This window comes from Hemiscyllium ocellatum, chromosome 11 (assembly GCF_020745735.1).
Source record: "Hemiscyllium ocellatum isolate sHemOce1 chromosome 11, sHemOce1.pat.X.cur, whole genome shotgun sequence".
NCBI lineage: Eukaryota > Metazoa > Chordata > Chondrichthyes > Orectolobiformes > Hemiscylliidae > Hemiscyllium > Hemiscyllium ocellatum.
In genome coordinates, this window is record NC_083411.1 from 28082796 (window position 1) to 28106973 (window position 24178).

At 39.2% G+C, this 24178-nt stretch overlaps 1 protein-coding gene across 2 annotated transcripts in view; it reads right to left on the reverse strand.

Moving 5' to 3' along the window:
* Window positions 1-2401: 2401 nt before the first annotated feature.
* Window positions 2402-24178, reverse strand: part of LOC132820401 (copper-transporting ATPase 1-like) — a 100591-nt gene continuing 78814 nt past the window's right edge. For both annotated transcript variants that reach the window (XM_060832493.1, XM_060832492.1), the window contains exons 14-23: window positions 22864-22998; window positions 18836-19030; window positions 16845-17027; window positions 15172-15376; window positions 14443-14583; window positions 12004-12146; window positions 10301-10504; window positions 8706-8823; window positions 7026-7128; window positions 2402-6697 (exon numbers count right to left, since the gene is read on the reverse strand). In XM_060832493.1, coding sequence (XP_060688476.1) covers window positions 6430-6697; window positions 7026-7128; window positions 8706-8823; window positions 10301-10504; window positions 12004-12146; window positions 14443-14583; window positions 15172-15376; window positions 16845-17027; window positions 18836-19030; window positions 22864-22998 — 1695 coding nt within the window. In that variant the 3' untranslated portion in view covers window positions 2402-6429. The remainder of the gene's footprint in view (window positions 6698-7025; window positions 7129-8705; window positions 8824-10300; window positions 10505-12003; window positions 12147-14442; window positions 14584-15171; window positions 15377-16844; window positions 17028-18835; window positions 19031-22863; window positions 22999-24178) is intronic.

Consider the following 24178-nt stretch of genomic DNA (forward strand, 5'->3'; position numbering starts at 1 on the left):
GTAGGAGACAAAGTGCTGGGATATTACATCAGAGAGAAAACAAACAAGCTTCTGGTAAAATATACAGATTAGTTCATAAGTGTAGATCACCAGACATATCTTAATGGCCATATACACCAATCCTTCAGTGTGTGAAAAATTGATAATATATAGTCATATTTACAAACCATGTGAAACAATTTATTTGATTTATTTTCAATAACAAATCAAAAGTAACCTCCTAATGTTGCATTCAAAATTCTGTTGATGGAATATGCATCATTTATATAGTTTATTTATTCATTCTATGTTCAACACATTTTCATTGTTTAGTTTGTTTAATTAGTATGTCTGCTTGTAGCTTGGTTCAGTACAGGTTACAGCAGTGAAAGACAAATCACTTAATTTTTTTGGAAATGGAGTTTATATGGTTTATATTTTTAACACTTCTTTCAAGAGGGAAAAAAAATGTAATCAAGTTTATACTTCCAGCTAGTCGTGTTATGTACAATATGTTACAAGAAATATCTACTGATAAAATAACTAACTTTATGGTACTCAATCAAGTTCCAATCAATCTTGTTCTATTGATCAAATCAAAGCCATTAAGGAAGAATTTTAAAGCACAATTTATCATTTAAAGAGAATCAGTCAATTAAGGGACATGCAAACGACAACACTGCCTTATCTCTCATCAATAGTAAGCTCTGTCAATATGCTATAGCATCCGAAAGTGACTGTCACTCCATTCTGTAATATTTACCTCTTGTTTAAAATCACTTGAACTTAGACTTGTTTCTTCTATACTTCTAATCTGCAGTCCTTCGAAAGTTCAAATTTGACATTAACGATCAAAACTTGATGTTTTATTCACTACCATTTATTCGCACAAAGGAATTTTACCAATGACTCAATAAAATATAAAGGCCGCCAAGGAAGTTCAAAATTGGTAAAAGGTACACAAAGTTGGGATAGAGATGTAGGCAGCCTGTGTTTTCTATTCCCCACCATGTATACTTTTTTCTTCTCAGCAGGAATGTTCAGTTTATCAGGATAGCTGAGAAAGAATCTCATCCAACAGCATCTATAGAGGTAGCTTGGTAATTGGCTGAGGGCATGCACCTTCAAGCAGTAAAATAAGAAGAACATTAGGATCTCAGATCAAATCAGATATATGAGAGCATTATTTTTGAAAAGGATAACCCAATTTTACAAAGACCACATAAACTAAGTTTTGGTTGCTTGTACGTCAAGATTAGTCACAGAGTTTGTTATAACATTTTGTTTTGTTCATTGCATAAGAACAAAGAGCACATGAATAACATGCATGAAATGAACGGAACAAAGATTAAGACAATTTTATACCAGCTAACTTAGAAATAACGTCAACTCAGTTCACAACAAAGTAGATTGCAAAAAAGCAAAAGTACTATAGTCCCAGAGAATCAAAGGACAGGTCACTCACTGAAGAGATGTGACTGGTGGTGAATTTAACCTAAGCATCACCATGGCTCAGGTGAGGAATGAAATTGAGAAGCTAGGACCTTCATGGTGACCTCAGCAACTGCAGGAATTGAGCTCACGTCATTGTTGGCATCATTCTTGCATCACAAACTATCTGTCCAGCTAACTGAGCCAAGATGTTGCCAAGGTTGGAGGATTTGAGCTAAGAGAGACTGAATAGGCAAGGGTTGTTTTCTCTGGAGTGTCGGAGGCTGAGGGGTGACTACAGAAAAGTTTATAATATCATGAGGGGCATGGATAGGATAAACAGACAAGGTCTTTTCCCTGGGGTTGGGGAGCCCAGAACTATAGGTCATGGGTTTAGGGTGAGAGGGGAAAGATTTAAAAGGGACCTAAGGGGCAACTTTTTCATACAGAGGGTGGTATGTGTATGGAATGAGCTGCCAGAGGAAAAGGAGGAGCTGGTACAATTACAAAAGACATCTGCATGGATATATGAATAGGAAGGGTTTGGAGGGATATGGTCCAAGTGGTGGCAAATGAGATTAGATTAGGTTATGATATCTGGTAGGCATGGACAAGTTGGACGAAAGGGTCTGCTTCTATGCTGTACATCTCTCTGACTCTATGTAGAAACAGATCGTGAGCAAAATGTACTACAATCCTGATCTCAAATACAACATCTTTAATTTTGGCATTGTTCAACTGGTGGCCTACCACATCTATGAACAATACAATTCAAGTCTTGTTGTAACTTGTCCAAAACATGTACATTTTCTGCAATGCTGAGCAAGTCAATAATGGAACAGTCCAGCTGCTTAAACGTTGATAAGAAAATGATAAGATAGTTGTGGGACCACCAGATGTAACAAGGAACTATGTTCTTGAATTTCTTTCTCTTAGAAATTTGTTTTTTAAAAAAAACACAAAACATTATTTACATTTTAGGCACTTTTTTCTTCTTAAGACCGTTGTAGCTTTATTATTTGAGTACATAAATAAGTTCAACAATAACAATATTAATTGAATTGCACAATAATTAAGAATTTTAAACTCATTTCAGGATGAGAACTTTACATCTTAGATATTGAGCCTGTCCTGTTCTGAAATAGGACAAATGATTTATTTTTTGATGATTCATTGGTGTCTTGGTTTGTTCAGATCATTGGGAAAGCATTCGGGAAGAGCTTGAATCAGCTATGTCAAATGAAATCATTAAACCAAAAAAAATATAAATCAGGAAATAGAAATCTGGAATCAGTCCTGTTACATTCACATTTGTGCAAACTTGACCACAGATTTTGATAGGGAGTGTGATGGAGTTGTTAGCTCTTTGAACCTTGGAGATAAAAAAAAATAAAGTGTCAAGTTGTAAATAAATTCATTCAGAACTTATTCAGTGGCCCATTAACTCAGCATTTGCTCCTACAAAGAAACAAATTAAATTTCCCTTGCACGTCAATATATGCATAAGTACTATTTTGAGTGAATTGCTTTCTTTAGCCTTTAAAACACAATGTTACGTAGGAATAAGTAAATACAAAGGTAAAGAAGCCCAGTACAATATGCTGAGGTCTGTTTACAAAGAAGAAAGTGACAAAGTTCAAATTAGTGGAGGGCAAATTTGGAACTAGCATTAATATTTTAAGTGCATGGAAAGCTCTAAAGGTAAATACTAGAGTCAAAATTCCTGCAGTCATTTGAGATAGTTGGATGTTATGATGAGGGACAGTAGGTTTTTTTCCTTGACAGTTGAGCTAAGTTTGGCAGATTAGCCTTCCAACTGCTCTTACACTGCAGCAGGGACCAAGGATACAAAGTGAAGTTGACTGGAGGTTTTAGCACTAATGTCATGCATGCTGTAGCTGAAAGCATTTTCCTTAATAGGTAAATCTTAACACGTACAAAAGCAGATTGGAGGCAAGGACCTTTGCCAAGTATAACTGAGGCAAATGTACTAATTTATCAAACTGCCTTTGATACATTGATGTACGGATGGAAAATAGCCTCATATTCACATAAAGGGACTAGAAACCAAGCCGGGCCTTCAGACCCTGTTGCTTAAAAAGGCCAAGAACAAAGTTCATATATGTAGTTAATGGAGTCAACAATAGGACAACAATGTATTATTAGTACAACAGCTTGTCCATACAACATCATCTGCTCTATTGCCATCTTGGATGCAACATTAATCATTTCTGCATTCAAACAAAATCTCTTCATAAATGCCCTCTAATTTTGGCCAAAACATGTTTCCACTAAGACATGATCAGGAAAAGAGACCACATCAATATTAACACCAAAATTGCTCTTTTTGCCATTTTCTAATTTCAATCATTTCAGACAGAAAAAGATCGATTTCACAAATATAAAATCATTCATTTCATTTTCCACCATTTCTAACTTGTATTTTAACTTGTTCATTTGTTGGAGATTTAAATATATTTTCGTAAATTTCTCTTCTCTACCCAATTATTTTCCCCATTATGAAGTGAGAGGATAAAAAGCAAGTTGAGCTCCCAAGGACACTGGGAATTTCTCACCATCTTAAATCATCAAAATGTCAATTATTATTGATTGTGGCAATGAAATTAACATTGCATCTATACTTTAAATATTGGCGCAAACCTTAAATGACTGGAACTGATTTGTAAAATAATAAATAAATTTGTGAATTCTTTTCCTTCCACTAGAAAATTAATTTACTTCTGCTTAAAATTAGTTACATATTGCCGTTTAATCTTGTAGAATTAGCAACTGTCACAAAATTAAGACCTAAAACATCTATTAAAGTCTATAGCTTATGGAGAAGACAAAAATACTGAATATCTCAATAATTATGGGACAGTAATATTTACCATCTGCTGAAGCTCAGTCTCTTGCATAAAGATGCAGCCTGCTATCAACATTTCTGCAATGGTAATTCAGTGGATAAATTTGATATCCAATGATTTTTTTAAAGTTAGTCCAGTCAGTCAGATCTTGGATTCAGTCTTGGTTTTTAATGAATTAGGTCATGTTATTTAGAGTTGCACAGAATGGTGCAAGCATTTCTGGCTGCAAGTCTGGAAAAACTGCTTCACCTGAACATTATTCAATCGTTTCGGCTGTGAAAGGTCTATGTAGATATTACATTATAGTAGGAGTGGGGTCAACTGGTCTTGGTCGTCAGACAATGTTTAGGCTTGTAACTTGGAATAACTATATTGGTGAGGTACCAAAGACCTGTCATTTCTATGTCCCAGTTCAAAGTCAGCACTTGTGGAAAAGGAAATGCAGGAGACAATCTGTTCACTTTTCACAATGACAGCATAACTTAAAACTAGTTGAACCATGTGACATAAAAAGATAACAATGCAGCTGGCATGAAATTCAGATTGAACTGTGATTTTCTAGAAGTTCTACTATTAATGACACATCATTTTATATACAAACCTGGAGTGACCTAATATTTTAACAGGGAGACACAGGTTACAATAACATTGAACTACAGGACTTTCAACATTACACTCTCATTGACGAGCTGAATTAGTTCATTTCTTTAGGAAGAAATGTTTAGGCTTTTAATTTTTCTACAAAACTGAAGATAAAGCACTTGATTGTGATACTTCAGACACTTCATTGTTGCATCTGTATTCCATGATACAACTGCAGTGTTAAGGATATATAAAACTAATTTGAAGTACAATAAAAACAAACTTTTACCCTAAGTGACAAGTAAACTTCCAAACTTTGGATTTTTCTCTCTAGAATTAAGCTGCCATTATTCCTTGGTTGCCAAAAGTGATTCATGAAGCAGCTGGGAAGGGCAAGAGCAACTCATCCAATTCCATAAAAATCAATTGTGGAAAAATTGTAGAGTTAACTCTCTCTGTAACAAACCAGACAACAAAGATTGGCCGGTTTATTTAAAAATAAACAAAAAAAACCCAACTACTCCAGGCATCAATAAGAAAGCTTTTCATAAAAGAAAAGGGGGATGGAGGACAGGGTGCTGCTGGCGGTGAGGCAGAAGGACAAGGCTATGTTTAGTATCAATTATATTCAGTTTTCTTTTCAACATAAATGACGGAGCTGCACAGCTCAGAGTAAGAATCAACAAAAAATGCGAATCAGCATTTTTAAAATAGTTAACTATCTACTCCATAACTTTTCATAAAATACATCCAGCATTTTGCACTTCCTTCAATCTCAATATTAAGATGTCATTTAAGATCACAGCAAAAGTGTAAGTTCGCCAGAAAAATAGAACTCACTATTCAGTTGCGGTTCTCGATCATGTCGTGTGTTTGCAATGTTTGGTTAATTACACCATGCACCCGTTTATCAGATTCAGCCATTACTACAGAATCTGGGATACCAGAGGTGTCTTTGGCTTGTCCTACATATTGCATTGCCCTTTATTTAACAGAAGAACACAAGGACATGGAAATTTGGAATAGTTAGTAATCAGCTCAAATGATGAATTTGGTCTCGACTAAATAAAAAGGGGTACCACAGGCACCATTTCAAAATGATGAAAGTGGTTAAACACATTTCACACAACTGAAGATGTTGGAATTCAGTCCAATCACTCAAATGGTGCAAGGCTTCACAGTCGCATACTAGTTGGAGATTCAGTTGTGTGTGAAAGCAAGAAAAACTGATATGCATCATGACCATCAGAATTCTTGTTGGATGGTCATGGAGGATTTGTGATTTATGCATGCAGAACAATGAGGAAACTAATTTAAAACCGCTTTTTCCTCCTGCGTGCAAGAGGAGAGATGAGGAGCCTGAAGAGATGTTTAAAAAAATAGAGATTGCAAAAAAGGATAAATTACAATTATATAACAGTGTAGCAAGTAAACTACATCATAATAAAACATATATCTGCGCATCCTCTGCACTTCCGTGGTCGCCGTATATCTGAGATATAGAGGTTCAGAAGACACTGTAGTCGGGAGAACAGATATTGCCAATCTGTTGCAAACAGTAAGGCTATGCTCAAACTGCATCATCCTCATCTTTTCCCAAAAGGAGATTGTTTTTGTCTGGATCATGTAAAGGAATGTTAGTCATGGATCGCCTTTCAGACCTCAGCGAATTAATGGAGACTCGGCTGTAGTGAACTACTCGATCCAATAGGCTTAGCTTTGGTGACTCCCGCCTCGCTTCACCCATACCAATATGCACACTGATGTCAGACAGCGATTTCTGCTTCATGCGATTCCAAGCTCGATTCTCCAACCTGGCAGAATTAGGTTTCTTGTAACTGAAACAAAAGGAAAGGGGATACACTGCCATAAAAATGGGTCATATAAACAAGGAAAAAACTATTAGTGTTATTGCAAAAACATGCGATTTCTGAAGGTATTAAAATTTCTTCTGACATTTCCTCGATATAGCTCCTTACAGTGCATCGATACAGTCCCACAAGCTGCCATTCAACTTGCCAGTATTTGCATGACATCTTGATAATGCACATATTTAACCTTACTGACTGTCCATTAGAAGTTAGCTAATTTCTGCCGACTCCCAAAGTCAGTATCCCTTAGGTCTATTTTCCATTAGAATGCTAAATTCAAGCAGCAAATACTTACAGCTTTAATAATAGAGAAGAAAGTACCACAGAAACAGATGATGCTGCCATCGCAGCAGATCCCATCCATGGTTGTAATATCAGTCCCACAGGTAAGAAAACCCCTGAAAAGTAAAGAATTGATAATTCAGAGAGAAAGTGGAATAAATTCAATTATTTTCATATTTACCCTGAAACACACAACTTGTTAATTTCAAATGATGAGTAATCATTCCATACAAATTAATTGTACAAAATTATACAGTTCAAGCTACACTTGTGGAATACATCATATAGAGTCATAGAGATATACACCACAGAAACAGATCCTTTGGTCCAATGTGTCCATGCCGACCCAATGTCCTAAATAAATGTAGTTTCATTTGCCAGCACTTGGCCCATATCTCTCTAAACCCTTCCTGTTCATATATCAGTCAGATGCCTTCTAAATGTTTTAATTGTTCCTGCCTCCACCATTTCCTCCGGCAGCTCATTCCATACACACAACAATTCCTTTTATGTGTTGCCCCACACACCTTAAACCAATGCCCTCGAGTTTTGGACTCTCCTATTCCTAGGAAAAGGCGTTGTCTATTTACTCTATTTGTGTCCCTCACGATTTTATAAACCTCTATAAGGTCACCCCTCAGCCTCTGACACTCCAGGGAAAATATCCCCAGTCCAATTAGTCTCTCCACGTAGCTCAAACCTTCCAATCCTGTATTGCAATACTAAGAGTAATTTTCTGATTTCAAATACATGTGCAGTTGCCAAGTCAAATGTTGTGATTCATAAAAAAACAGAGAAAATAACGCTGAAAGTAAGAGTTATTCAGAAGCATTTTCATACTGGTGTTCAAATGGCAAAGAGTTTTTGTTAAATAGGTCCAAGGGGTGTAAATAACATGGAATTTCTTTCTGGAAGGCAGTGGGGATAGGGTGGTAGAATGAAAACAAAAAATCAAATTTGGACACAGGCAGCTCATTTCTGAAAAATAGAATTTAACAGGAGTTATAGCTGAACTGATCAGTGATGAGTGAAGCTTATTTATTGCAAATGAATCTTATTAGAGAAGATTATGCAATTCAGAAGAACAAATCACAGGCATATGTACTCCATGGTTAGATAATACTTGTCAAAGAAGATATTGATATAATGGTGTTAACTGACTTGTACTTTTCTTTGATTGAGTAGTGAGTGAGGTAATAAACAGAGCACCAAGGATGCTGGATTATATTTATAACTTGTGAAGCTGAAAGGCAAGAAACCATACTAAAGCTGTAGATGCTCTGATGAGGCTCACACTTTGGTACATTTCATGTTTTTGGAGTATTATGTTAGGGGCACAGTGGGGTGGTGGGAATTCAGGTACCAAAGTCATTCATTAATTAATGATATGGAGGAAATAAGCCTCAAACAGAACTTTCAGAAAAGCTATCATTGCATAACTTGTGTGCGCATAAAATAAAATATTATACACAGAAATGTCTCAATGCAGCCAGAAAGTTATTTCAATCTACTTCCACTCTTGGAACAAAGTTTATATTAAAATAAATAATGATTGAAAGTTCTCTAATTCTCCGACAAACATTTTTTAAAAATTATATAATCAGAAGATTTCCATCCATGTTTTTAATTTTGTACACTCATTACTCAAGGAACTTGGGGGGGAAAAATTTGAATACATATTGAGCACACTTACCAGCTGCTATGGGAATACCGACAATATTATAAATTAAAGCAAACACAAAATTTATCCGAATTCGCTGGACAGTCTTTTTGGACAAATGAATACTTGCCACTACGTCAAGTAGATCATTCTGTGGAGCAGAGATAAATAAAGAAAAGAAATATTACTACACCATGCTTGCCACATTGAGGAGTTGTGAGAATGTATAATCTATAATTTTATTCTCCGTATGGCTCTACAGCTTAGTGGCCATTCTGGAAATATGTCATATGACAAAGTCTCAAAAGGCTCAGTGGATAACAGACTAGTGAACATTAGCAGTACAGTGTAAAGTTTATAAAATTGATCGTAAATTTTATCATCATCTTCTAAAACAACCCAAATTCCAAATAAGAAGTGTATGGATGTGGGTAGTGATGTGAGATTTTTTTAAAAATCCAGTCAGGAAGCCAATCTTGGATAAGGACTAATTTCAAGGAGGCCTTTAACAGCAATCAAGGGCTTGGGAGAGATGTTTAGACTTGCAGCTTTATGACAGGAACTGTTACCACATTAAGGCATTAGTTTGCTTTCAGATTTGTTCAGGAAACACCAGAGTGTTGAGAAGGATTAAGAGTTGATTTCACAATCATGTTTTCTCAATTTTTATGAAATGCCCAAGTCAGGAAAGCGTGGGATTGAAATTTACAGGCTACTAGAATTAAAAAGGCTTAGATCATCAGAATTGTGAAAAGTTCATGCCATCGGACTCAGTGAGGAATCACAGAATTACCTCTACAGTTCAAGAAAGAGAAACATGAAGGAGTCAGTTAAATAGAAACCTAAAGTGAGTGGAAATAGGCAAATGAATTCTGTGGACTTCAGTGTAATGCATAGAGTTCAGAATTTTGCTTTAATGTGTGGTAAGATCTGAAAATAACTTGGTTTGTTTGGTTTCTTTATGTAATAAACTTACATTGTGTAGTTTTAAAAATTCTGCAGCTTCCTGTGAATGCATGTGTCCACATGCACATAGGTGCATTTTCTTTGAACTTCAGGGGTATTATAGGGATAAGCATTTATATTTCTACATTACTGATACAGAGCATTATTTAACTATTGCATTTTATTCAGTAACTTTGGATAAAGCTTTTTCTTTAAAATCTGACACAAGTGAGATATAGAATTGGTCATTTTGGATGATGAGAAAACTATTCTTATTTTATTGTGCGACATATGGACTAGTGAGGCTAAAACAATGGTGTTTCCCCCCCAGCATCAGTTGTACACTGTAATTAATAGTTGCAAGTAAATAGTCCTTGTGAATTGGAGATGCTGGTGTTGGACTGGGGTGTACAAAATTAAAAATCACACATCACCAGGTTATGGTCCAACAGGTTTAATTGGAAGCACACTAACTTTCGGAACGACGCTCCTTCATCACTATCACCCGATGAAAGAGCGTCGCTCCGAAAGCTAGTGTGCTTCCAATTAAACCTGTTGGACTATAACCTGGTGTTGTGTGATTTTTAACTTGGTCCTTGTGAAATTAGTCACAGTACAAACTCAAGGAATCCAGTAGTTAGATAAAGAAAGCGAAGAACGCTGACTGAAATCTTCACTCTTACCCGAATCAAAACAACATCCGCTGCTTCAATGGCTACGTCAGTCCCTGTACCAATCGCAATTCCAATGTCAGCCATTGCCAGTGCTGGGGAATCATTCACACCATCACCCACCATTGCCACAATCTTCCCTTGCTTCTGCAGCTGTTCCACTTTGGCTACTTTGTGTGAGGGAAGGACTTCAGCAAACACTTTGGTGATGCCAACCTGACAATGCAGGTTAAATCAAGTTATGGCAATTATCTTTCATACAAGCTACAAAATATCGCATTCTGGATTAGTGGTGCTGAAAGAACACAGCAGTTCAGGCAGCGATGAGCAGTAACATCGATGTTTCGGGCAAAAGCCCTTCATCAGGAATACAGGCAGAGAGCCTGAAGGGTGGAGAGATAAGTGAGAGGAGGATGGGGGTGGGGAGAAAGTAGCATAGAGTACAATAGATGAATGGGGGAAGGGATGAAGGTGATAGGTCAGTGGGGGGGGGGGGGGGGGAGAGAAGAGGAGGGTGGAGTGGATAGGTGGAAAAGAAGATAGGCAGTCATGGGGACAGTGCTGAGCTGGAAGTTTGGAATTGGGGTGAGGTGGAGGAAGGGGAAATGAGGAAACTGGTGAAGTCCACATTGATGCCCTGGGGTTGAAGTGTTCCGAGGCAGAAGGTGAGGCGTTCTTCCTCCAGGTGTCTGGTGGTGAGGGAACGGCGGTGAAGGAAGCCCAGGACCTCCATGTGCTCGGCAGAGTGGGAGGGGGAGTTGATATGTTGGGCCACAGGGTGGTGTGGTTGATTGGTGCGGGTGTCCTGGAGATGTTCCCTAAAGCGCTCTGCTAGGGGGTGTCCAGTCTCCCCAGTGTAGAGGAAACTGCATCGGGAGCAACGGATACAATAAATGATATTGGTGGATGTGCAGGTAAAACGTTGATGGATGTGGAAGGCTCCTTTAGGGCCTTGGATGGAGGTGAGGGAGGAGGTGTGGGTGCACGTTTTGCAATTCCTGCGGTGGCAGGGGAAGGTGTCAGGATGGGAGGGTGGTTGGGGTGGGAGGGTGGTGTGGGGGGGGGGGGGGGGGGGGGGGGGGGGGTGGACCTGACCAGGTAGTCACGGAGGGAATGGTCTTTGCGGAAGGCGGAAAGGGGTGGGGAGGGAAATATATCCCCGGTGGTGGGGTTTGTTTGGAGGTGGCGGAAATGTTGGCAGATGATTTCGTTTATGTGAAGGTTGGTAGGGTGGAAGGTGAGCACCAGGGGCCGTTCTGTCCTTGTTATGGTTGGAGGGGTGGGGTCTGAGGGCGGAGGTGCGGGATGTGGACGAAATGCATTAGAGAGCATCTTTAACCACGTCCGGTCTCTGAAGGAGGCGGCCATCTGGCGTGTTCTGTGGTGGAACTGGTCCTCCTGGGAGCAGATACGGCAGAGGTGGAGGAATTGGGAATACGGAATGACATTTTTGCAGGAGGTAGGGTGGGAAGAGGTGTAATCCAGTAGCTGTGGGAGTCGGTGGGTTTGTAAAAAATGTCGGTGTCAAGTCGGTCGTCATTAATGGAGATGGAGGGGTCCAGGAAGGGGAGGGAGGTGTCAGAGATGTTTTTAACCTACAAAATATTGCATGCCACGTCATTCGCCCATTTAATTATTCCCAATCTTTCCCCCGCTCAAAAGACATACCAAGCACAACCCACAACTTCAAAATAATAAATCTGACTTGAACTCACCTGAGCAGCAATAGCCCTTGCTGTTTTACTGTTGTCTCCAGTCATGAGGACCACTTCCAGTCCCATACTGTTGAGTGTGTAGACAGCCAAATCTGCTTCTGGCTTCACAGTGTCTGCAATTGCTAACATTCCACAAAGTACCCCTGCATTTTAAAAAAAAATCAAACAATATTGGTAAATGTACATTTCAACAGACAGTGGGAAGGTGGACGTGGGATGAATACCAAATTAATTTTAGCTTTAAAATCTGATGTTATACTAATGTGATTCACTGGTCGAGTTTTCCAAATTGGTCACCTATTTTTACAAACCTGTTGACTGTCAGTGCATTCAATCCTCGAAAAATTGTTCCACTCTCTTCCATGCTTTCCAGATATGATCATGCCTTGCAAACGGTGGCACAGTGGTTAGCACTGCTGCCTCACAGCACTAGAGACCCGGGTTCAATTCCCACCCTAGGCAACAGTCTGTATGGAGTTTGCACATTCTCCCCATGTGAGCATTTGTTTCCTCGGTGCACCGGTTTCCTCCCACAGTCCAAAAACGTTCAGTTTAGGTGATTTGACCATGCTAAGCTGCCCGTTGTATTAGGTGAAGGGATAAATGTCGGGGAATGGGTCAGGGTGGGTTGCTCTTCGGAGGGTTGGTTAGACTTGTTGAGCCAAAGGGCCTCTTTCCACTCTAATCTAATCTTGCCAAATCCCACCCCCCCACTTCTGTCAGGTCACAATAGTCCACACAACCCAGAATTTCAGAGATGCCAATATTGACATTTTTAAATGGTCCAGTTGTCTCTGATCAAATTGCATTCCTCATTCTTTGTTTGACTTCTGCTTTCTATCATTTTCTGTCAAACAGAGAAACCTGCTCCTAGGAGAATTCCAGTTCTCTTTGTGCCTGCTTCTCAGCAACAGCTCATTCCCTTCTATTCTAAGAGTGCTTTGTAGAGGCATTAAAATCAGTAATGAGCAGTTCATGGGTTCTATTTTGGAACTGGAGTAAGTCAATTAGCCAATCATGACTGTCCTGTCATTCGATAAGTCATGTATGATCTCTTACCTCAAATGTAAATTCCCTTCATTATCCGCACCCCACAAATTCTCCTGATATCTGTAAACGTGGAAATCTAGAACTCTATCAATCTCTGTATTGAATGTACTCAATGACTGAATGTTTTTGACCTCTCTGGGCAGAAAATTTCAAAGATTCACCACCAAATGAATGAAGAAATTCCTCAGAACAAAACAGTCAACCTCTTCTTTGAAGGCTCAATATCCTGGTTCTAAGCCTCTCAAACAGGGGAAAAATCCTTCCTACATTTGCCCTGCCACACCTCAAAATATCTGGTTGCTTCAGGTTGCGTTTTTGCCTTTTTATCTCTTCTCAACTCTCTTTTCCATGGAACCATGGAAAAGGAGTATCATATCATCCTTGAAGTGAAACTTTGTGTGAGTCTCTCTCTCTCGCCCTCCACAGATACTGCAACACCAGAGTTTCTTCAGAACATTCTGTTTTTATTTCAGATCTCCGGCATCCGGAGTACTTTGCTTTTATTTGAAACCTAAAGTCACGTGCACATTTCTCCATCTGCGAAGTTGACCATAAATTCACTATCCTCTTTTTCCCCCAAAAGGGGAAGCTCAGAACAAAGCTGAACAGTAATATTTATCATTCATGACACTGAATATAAATCTGTGAAGAACCAGCAGTGTTTTTTGATGTTAAAGGGCACCATCTAAATGCATAAGTACAGATATCAGGAAGACTGACAAACTGGGTCTGTTTTTCTTTTGGTGAAAGGGTGACATAATAGCAATGTTTAAAAATTGTCATACGTTTTGGTACAAGGACACCGAGAGTGTTTCCTTTTGTGGGAGGATATAAAGACAGTCACCAAGAAATCCATCAGGAAACCGAAGAAACTTTTCATTCAAACAGCGATAACAATGTGGAACTTTTTACTGCAGGTAATACTGAAAGCAAATAGATGCCTTTGAAGTGAAGCCAGACAAGATTTGAAAAAGATAGGAATAGACGGTTATAATGGTTAATTTAGATGAGAAATGGTGAAAGGAAATTCAGGTTTAGCATATACAATTGTGTGGGCCAATGGTCTGTTCCTGTACCATATTTCCTACGTATGCCTGGTTGCAATCCTACGATTTCAAATGCACAGCTGATACTAATGCCACCTCTGGGCAGCTAGTTGATAATTTCCAAAAATACTTGCAGGGGGCAGTCCAACAGGCACTAGCAAGCCTTCATTACCTTGTCCAAGGGGTGTTCAGATTTGTGTGAAGCAGTGTATCAGACCACCTACAGGGCCACAGTCAAGCATGAATGACCTTTTCCTTGCCAGACTTCCAACATACACAACTTCCTGTTCCCTACCAAAGTGGGCTCTGTCTGATTGAAACAGAAAACTGCTCGTGTTCTTACCATCTACAGAGACTAGCACCGCTGTATGTCCCTGACTTTCGTGCTCTATCATGCAACTGTCCACGTCATTATTGATATGTAGACCATTCCTTTTCATCCATTCACGATTTCCAATGAGCACCGAAAAGATCTGTGATTTCCCTGAACCAGCAGCAGAGCACAAAGAAACAATAAACTGATATGCAAAAATATAAATAATCAAGTGAGAAATCAGTGATTACCAGAGGAACATTTCCAGAAAATTTGAAATAATTATTCCAAATGGCACAATAATAGAAAAGTGAGGCGACAAATAGATAAGTGCTTTTCAGAAGAACAGAAATACGAGAAGAAACTACCCCGTATAGTACAAAGGTCAGTAGATCAAAATGTTCAATGTTTGAAATACAATTAAACAACATTCATTACATCTAAGTAAGCAGTAATAAATATTTAAGCACCAGTTCTGTACACCAATGTACCAAGAAATGACATTATGCACCAAAACATCAAAGCTTTGCATGTTGCCTCACAATGTCAATCTTGACGATAACAAAGGTCACCCATACTCAGATAACTCATTTTAGCAGTTTTCAGTTAACCGTTAGAAGGCCTCTGGAGAAAGTTACTACTTCTTATTTATGGCCTTTATCATTTCCTAATATTTCCATCTGTTTGGGAAAGGGAGGAGTCAACTTTGACCACCTGTAACAATTTGTTGCACTATAGCAGAGAAGAAAATTCACTCACTTCCTGATTGAGCCTCTTTGATTGAAGAATGTGGTGAGCCATCATCGCTGCTTTTCTGATTGATCTGTATCAGCACCATGTTCTGTTCAACCTCAAGATTCTTTTTATTTAGTAGTGACTCAATGTTGGAGACTTTGCACATGATGCCACAGCCAGCAACTGCTTGAAAGTCTGAACATGAGCCAAGCTCATCTGAGCCTAGTTCCTGAAGTGAGAAAAGAACAAGTTATTTTTGTTTTATGTTGTGAGCACCTGTCTCCATATCTTTCCTTCATTGGTATCCTTCTTTTGTATTTTCTTCCCCTCCTCCTGGAAGGAGTGTGTGAAATACACAGAAACCAACTTGACAAGCAAATAGACAAAGGTTTAGAAGATGCTGCACTTAACACAGCTATTAAAGATACCTCCATGACTGGCCCAGGTAACCAGGGTACCCTACAATTGTTCCCTGAAACTTTCAGCTTCTTGCAAAATGGATTCTGCACAGGATTTGCAAAATGTGTGTGTGTGTATATTTACAAATCATCACTTTGGCACATTATTATTAGTTCACGTTACCAATGAGTTTTAATAATTGCAACAAAACACCTAAAAATGGGATAATAATACAAAATAGCATGATCTACAAGAATACATTGTGGTCATAGTCTGATAATGGATAATAATTATGTAAAATCTTTGTTTAACTATGACAATGTATTTGTCAGTGTCCAGGCTGGCATATTTGTGATCATTTGATATGGTTAGAATTCACAATCTCATTATTGTTACAATGAACAAGTCCACATCTGTATACAATTGCAATTCCAGCTTATGATAATACATGACAAGTCAAATTCCACAATAAAACATGAAACGGCTTGACAAAGCATATGTTTCATTGTTGCAGTTGGTTACCATAGTGGTTATTCAATGGAGCATATTCACACCAGGCTGCAACAGTTCTTTAAAAATAGACCTATGTTTATTACACAAATCAAAGAAAATGAGCATATTATACAATACAGGTGGAAAGACCTGAATGCAAGCGGAGAAACAAAGTTCAAACATGTTTCCCAACATTATCTTTCTTACAGATATGCAATTCCAGGGAAGTATTGCTCCTCCCTCAGCTTTTTAAAAAACTTGAACTTAATTGATACTTTCCAGGTTCTTTCCCTTGTACTGCTGAGACTTTTTTTTAAAACAATTCTTTACTGAGCCCGACAGCATGAACATTTTATGCAACTTTTTGCAAACCATTTCATCGGTAAACTAGCCATTCAAATCTGAATACCACAAGATGGAAGCCTAATGTTTAGTTACTTCTAATGTGGGGGCTTTGCGGGGTGGTGGGGGCGGGGGGGGGGGGGTCTTTCAGATCACAAAGATCTGGGCATCTTGAGCTGCTCTCAAATATCTGCTCAAAAATATCATGAGAAAATTAACTTCTAGGTGTCTCCCGATTGTATATTAGGAATAGATTCATCTGACAACTTCTCCACCCATGTTTAAGAAACACTGAGGGAGGTAACGCTGGTCACACTGCAGAGTGCAGCTTATATAATGGAAGCACTCTGCCAGCCTCAAACTACAGAAATGCTGCTAGATTTTCTCACTGATATATGATCTTAAAAAAACGGTGATCGCAAATTTACTCTTCACAAATTGACAGCAATAAGAAAAGGTCATACCTGCTTACAGTACTTCGTTACTGCTACACCCAATGGATGTTCACTGTTGGTTTCTGCAGTACCAACAATGGCCAACAGCCTTGTCTGTGATATGTAATTACTCTCTGACAGTATCTTCAGGTTCATCACTCTGGGCGTTCCATGAGTGATTGTTCCAGTTTTATCAAAAACAACAGTATTTATCTAAATGAGACAGGAATTTTATTATTCTACTAAAACATCAGTGTCAGTCAATACAATCCAATTCATTTCTTAACTGAATTAAACTTGAATCCAAGAAAACAACTTGATTTTGCTGAAAAAAAGTTTATGCAGTTCTACATTTAACCAGGACAATAAGCCAAGAGAACTATGTAAATTTTCCACAGTATATTATTAAAGCAGAGGACTGGCAGGATAAAATCCATGAAAATAAAGCTTCTGTTAGGCTGACTGGAAAAGTAAGCACTACTGCCACCTTAGTGCAATTCCAAATCACATACTCAATGTTATATCTACATGTGGTATGAGTGTTCTGAGACTTCTGTCAATATGCTCTTGAAAGGCGACGAAGGATGGGCTAGATAGACTGGATAATGTTATGTAGGCATAACTATATGGCAGAATTAAAGAGGGTTGTAGACATTTTTCAAATTTTTCCTCAGCTCTAACAATGCTGAACAAAAATCAATGTAACCATTGTATTCATACTTTTTGGTTTCTGGAAATAGCAAAATTAACATTACAAACTGAATAACTCCAACAGGGAGACTTTGTCACATTTCACTGTAGTAAAGATGTCCTTTATACGGACATTTAATCCTACTTGCCATGAACTTCAGGCCTTCCAAAATGGTGAAAACGTACTCATGCTACCTCATGTTCATATATAAAAAAAACCCTGTGTTTCCAGACTTAGATAGATAACATGAAAATTCTCATCCATTATTTCATATCCTTCCACTTCAGTGCACCCCCCCCCCCCCCCCCCCCCAAGGTTGGTAATTTCATTCAACCCAAAAACCCTGGAATGGGTATTCATTTAGTTGTGGTCTTATAAGCATCCTGATCTTATTCATTTTAGCCGTGGTGGTGTGCCTTCAGCTGCCTGTTTCAAGAACCGGAATTCCCTCCCAAAACCTCTACTTTTCTCTGTTTCACTTCCCTCTCGTTGACTAAGCCTTTGATCATCTATCCTCATACCACTTATGTGGTTCTATGTCAAATTTTGCTTCATAGTACTCCTTGGAAGCACCTTGGGAAATGTTATTACACTAAAAAGGGCTATATAAATGCACGTTGTTGTTACACACATCAGCAATACATTAGTGTCATGAACCAAACACACTGCATCAGTCATCTTCTGAATTGTCTGAATTATAGAGGAAACGTATTTTCACAGATCCAATTGATTCTGATAACTATTTCAAAACTTGGTGCAGAAAATGAAAGTAGCTTTCTAAAATAGAATCCGTACAGTGTGGAAAGAAGCCATTTAGCCCATCGAGTGTACATCAACCCTTCAAAGAGCTTCCCAACCCAACCCCCCCACCTTATCCTTGTAACCCTGTATTTCACAGGGCCAATCCACCTAACCTGCACATCTTTGGACTGTGCAAGTGGCAGCATCCAGCAGAAACTCATGAAGACACAGGAAGAACGTGCAAACTCCACACGGTCAGTCGTCAGAGGATGGAATTGAATCCGGGTCCCTGGTACTGTGAGGCAGCAGTGCCAACCACTGGGCTACTGTGCCGACCTTTTATTACTGGTCTTTCTAATTTCCTGTGCATCAGCCACTGTTTATAATACATATAGGTGAACCTTGTAGGACACGAACTCCATTTATGGCAAAATAAATGTTCAATGCAGTTGTCATAGTAAACAGCCAAGGACAAGATGCTCCGAAAGGAAAATCTCCATGATTTAACAACTGATATTAGTTTATATACACAACAATCAAAGTATTTGTCCTGAGTTACAAGGACAATATAGTCTCTTATTGTATTTACCTTGTGTGCCATTTCCAGTGGCTCCCCTCCTTTAATGAGGATACCATTTTGTGCACCGACTCCTGTTCCCACCATTACTGCAGTAGGTGTTGCCAATCCCAATGCACAGGGGCACGCAATGCAAAGGACAGTAATCGAGGCTTGGAATGCAAAACGCACAATCACCTCAGGTTGAGACAAGCTTTTGTTGTAACCCTATGTAAAAACAGGTAAGTCGGTCAGTCATAGCTGGCAGGTATAACCTCAACAGAAAGAGCACTGCTTGGGCTATAACCTAACAGACAGGCAATTATTGTTGTTGTTACTTTGCAGCAAGATTGCTTGAAACAAAATAAAAGCTACAATTTTAATAATCAATTTTTTTTATTGTTAGAATTTAAAAAAAACAAATTAAATATTCACTGCTGCTCCTGGATGTGATGAACTCGAATGTTCTACTACATTGAACTGGTGCTGAAAATTTCCCACTGCAATGCACACTTTCATAGTGCGATCTCAAATTCATCCAGGATATAAATCAGGGTATGGGTAGTTGAGATGATGGTGCAGTGGCAATGTCGTCAGAGGAGAAACCCATGCTTGGAGGTCATTGGTTCTCACCTCAACACAACAGCTGGAGGAATTTGAATTTAAGACACAAGGAACAAGTGACATAAATCTTTGATGGTGATTTCAACAATCATTGATATTAAGAAACATCTGAACCTATCTGGTTCAATCTATTGTTTCGGAAATGAAATCTGCCATTTTTACTTGTCTGGGCTACATGTTATTCCAAACCAACAGTGATGTGTCTGCCATTTCAACAGCGCTGCACATCCTCAATTTGAGCGTGCTAACATGGCAGAAATGCCCACCAATCTCCTGAAGAACCCACTTAATGTTTCCTTCTTTCTCCACTGACATAAACCCCTCAATGATCCCTGTTTTCAAGCAGCATAACCATTTTATATTCATTTCCAAGTTAAATTTGAAATCTCAGCCTTTGTAGCAGGTTTACACTACACTTTTCAATTGGTTTTGAAAATCAAGGCACACAACCAGCTTGAAGCTTCCACAGTTGATTTGGGATGTCACTATTTAGTTTTTAAAAAGTGTATTTATCGAGGAGGATCATTACCTTTTGAATCTATGCTGGCTGCCACTTATTAGCTATCAACCACCTAATGTTTAGTTGATATTGAGCTTGAAACATGAACTGTTTCCTCGCCATGGGTAATGCCAGACCAGTTGAGTTTGATTTTATTTCAGATTTCCAGAATTTGCCATATTTTGCTTTTATTGAGCATTTAGTGTTTACCTCAAATCTACAGTGCGTGGGCCTTTAGAAAAGACATCACAGCCTGATTCCAGTACAGCAACACTTAGAGTCATAGAGATATACAGCATGGAAACAGACCCTTAGGTCCAACCCGTCCATCCCGACCAGATATCCCAATCCAATCTAGTTCCACTTGCCAGCACCCGGCCCATACCCCTCCAAACCCTTCCTATTCATATACACATCCAAATGCCTCTTAAATGTTGCAATTGTACCAGCTTCCACCACTTCCTCTGACAGCTCATTCCATGCCTGTACCACCCTGTGTGAAAAAGTTGCCCCTTAGGTGTCTTTTATATCTTTCCCCTCTCACCCTAAACCTATGCCCTCTTGTTCAGGACTCCCCAGCCCCAGGGAAAAGACTTTGTCTATTTATCCTATCCATGCCCCTCAATTTTGTAAGCCTCCGACACTCGAGGGAAAAACAGCCCCAGCCTTTTCAGCCTCTCCCTATAGCTCAAATCCTCCAACCCTGGCAACATCCTTGTAAATCTTTTCTGAACCCTTTCAAGTTTCACAACATCTTTCCGATAGGAAGGAGACCAGAATTGCACGCAATATTCCAACATTGGCCTAACCAATGTCCTGTACAGCCACAACATGACCTGCCAACTCCTGTACTCAATACTCTGACCAATAAAGGAAAGCATACCAAATGCCTTCTTCACTATCCTATCTACCTATGACTCTACTTTCAAGGAGCTATGAACCTGCATTCCAAGATCTCTTTGTTCGGCAACACTCCCGAGGACCTTACCATTAAGTGTATAAGTCCTGCTAAGATTTGCTTTCCCAAAATGCAGCATCTCGCATTTATCTGAATTAAACTCCATCTGCCTCTTCTCAGCCCATTGGCCCATCTGGTCCAGATCCTGTTGTAACCCGAGGTAACCCTCTTCGCTGTCCACTACACCTCCAATTTTGGTGTCATCTGCCGCTCACAGACTTAAACCCTTTTATACTCTCACACATACACACACACTCTCACAGACACTCACATCACCCCCACACACACCCACCCACACACATGAGTTTGTGGGGTTAATTTGTACTTGCAGAATTACATTTTATTTTGCTCAAAAATTGCATGAATTCATGGAAGATTCTGTAAATCCCTTTTTAGAAATAGTATCAGTCTGAACATTGGGACACAGACAAATTTTAACCTTATACCTTCAATGCATTATCTGAGCTGACATGGCACTTATTGTTAAAGTTCGCTTGAGAATATAACTTGAAAAAACTTCTGGAACTTACATATGAACAAACTGAAACCAACATGGTCATTAGAGACTTAACCAACAATCCAAGTCTTTTTCAATTTATCATCTCGGGTGCATCACACTGTAAACTTTTGCTATAAATTCTGTGTCTTATGATCTTATATTCCACAACCACCCGACAAAAGAGGAGTGCTCTGAAAGCTAGTGCTTCCAAATAAACCTGTTGGACTCTAACCTGGTGTTGTGTGATTTTTAACTTTGCCTCTTAGCATTTGCAGAAGTAAAGTTCCTTCTATCTTCCAATTGCAAATTGGGATATGATAAAATCAAACTGCTGCCTTCAAATTTAGTTTTAGATTCTCAGCTCTTCTGCTTGCTCTCATATTATATCAGCACAACAGATTTCAAGTTGTATTTAATTTCATTTCCCTAGGTTCCTTTTTGATCTACCGACTAACCTTTCATCACATCATCCCAGGATACCTTTAACACCCGTTTTTGATCCCGAGTTCATTAATAATCTGTTTCGAGTCATTGGCATCCAGGTTGACTAACATTCTCAAATTTCATAGACAAATGCAACTAAAGTGCCAAGATCTACCCATGCTGAGTGCCAAGCTTGAACCTACATATGCGAGTTGGATAGCGGTTAGGCCACAACAATTAAAATGCAGTGGCAGACTAACTGTGCATATAAACTGTGCCTCCTAAAGCTGGGAACACAGCTGGGAAGTCCAGCAGAAAGATCAAAACCTGGGGGAGGTCTTCCTTCTGTCACAGTTTAAGGAATTCCTACGCCTATCAGCTAACAGGGTCCGGGGTGAGTCAGCTTTTATGGAAAGGATAATTTCTGTTTTTAAATCTTTGAGGAGTCAATCAAAGTTTCAAGTCGGGTCCACCTCTCCAGTTAATTTGACCAGTAACCTTAATGTTATTAGCTATAAGTGTTAACCATGGGTGGTGTCCTGGAATAGGCAAGGAGTTCAAGAACTCTGACATTTGCATTCCCTGTCCACCCACTAAACCCCCAGATTATAAGATGATAATCTTATAAAGGGTGACCTCATCAAGGCCATCTCAGATGTCGGTACATAAAGTTGAGAATCACTGCCACAATTTGCCACAGGTGACATCAGCTGAAGCTTTACCAGGAGCTTGCGAGATTATAGACAGAACTCATGCCTTGTTTAATGTGCGAGTCAGAGAAAACTAAACCCAGAATGTTTTCATGAGAGTATCTGCATTATATTTCTGCATTAACGGCTAAATTGTCAGAAGTAATTATAAATACCAAAAGAATTCCACACTATTTTAATCCAAAATCATTTCTATAGAAATAATGCCCAGGACCAATACTGACATACATCATGAAATGAAGAATCCGCAAGTTCTAGTTTTGACAACGACAACTTAAATTTCAAACTTTGCCACTGGTATTGACCACCTTTCCAGACAAGACATTCTGCTTAAACTTCAGTACTTACAGGGAAATATTCTTCCACAAGGTTAAACTTTAAAAATCCAATGATAACCCAGGCAATCAGAGTAACAACAGAAACTCCAACGATAAATGGGACGAAGTATCCACTCAGCTTATCTGCAAACTGTTGAATAGGGGCCTTTAAAGAAAACAAACAATAAATTGTAGAGTCTCTGCAACTTCAGTGGAGAAGCTAGAGGAGTGAATAATCTCTAAATAAACACAATCTAGGTGCAAGGGAAGAGGGTATTCTTCCAGCTTTTGCATCCAATGTGAACATTTTCTAGAAGGTCATTAATGCATAAATTTGCCCAAATAAAGCAGAGGTAAAAGACAGAAGATGGTGGTGGAGACCTGTGGCTACTGATGTGTCACAAGGATTGGTGCTGGGTCCACTGTTATTCGTCAGTTATATAAATGATTTGGATGTGAACTTAGGGGGTACGGTTAGTACGTTTGCAGATGACTTCAAATTTGGAGGTGTAGTGGACAGCAAAGAAGGTTACCTCAGAGTATAAAAGGATCTTGATCAGTTGAGTCGATGGGCTAAGTAGTAGTAGGTGGAGTTTACTTTAAATAAACACGAGGTGCCACAATTTGGAAAGGTAAATCAGAACAGGACTTACACACTTAATGGTAAGATGCTGGGGAGTGTTGCTGAATGAAAAGACATTGAAGTGCAGGTTCATAGTTCCTTTTAAGTGGAATCACAGGTAGATAGAATAATGAAGAAGGTATGCTTGCCTTTATTGGTCAGTGCATTGAGTACTGAAGTTGTGAAGTCATGTTGCAGCTGTACAGGACATTGGGGGTTAGGCTACTTTTGGAATACTGTGTACAATTCTGGTCTCTGTGGTAGAGGATGGATGTTGTGAAACTTGAAAGAGTTCAGAAAAGATATACAAAAATGTTGCCAAAGTTGGAGGATTTGAGCTATAGGGAGAGGCTGAATAGGCTGGGGTTATTTTCCATGGACTGTCAGAGGCTGAGGGGTGACTTGATAGAGGTCCATAAAATGATGAGCAGCATGGATAGGGTACATATCCTACCCTTGGGAAAAGATTTTGTCCATTTAGGAGAAGGTGAGAACTGCAGATGCTGGAGATCACAGTTGATGAATTTGGTGTTGGAATAGCACAGCCAGTCAGGCGTTATCCGAGAAGCAGGAGAATCAACGTTTCGGGCATAATCCCTTCATCAAGAATCATTTGGGTTATGCCCGAAACGTCGATTCTCCTGCTCTTTGGATGCTGCCTGACTGGCTGTGCTTTTCCAGCACCAGACTCTTTGACTGTGACCTCCAGCATCTGCAGTCCTCA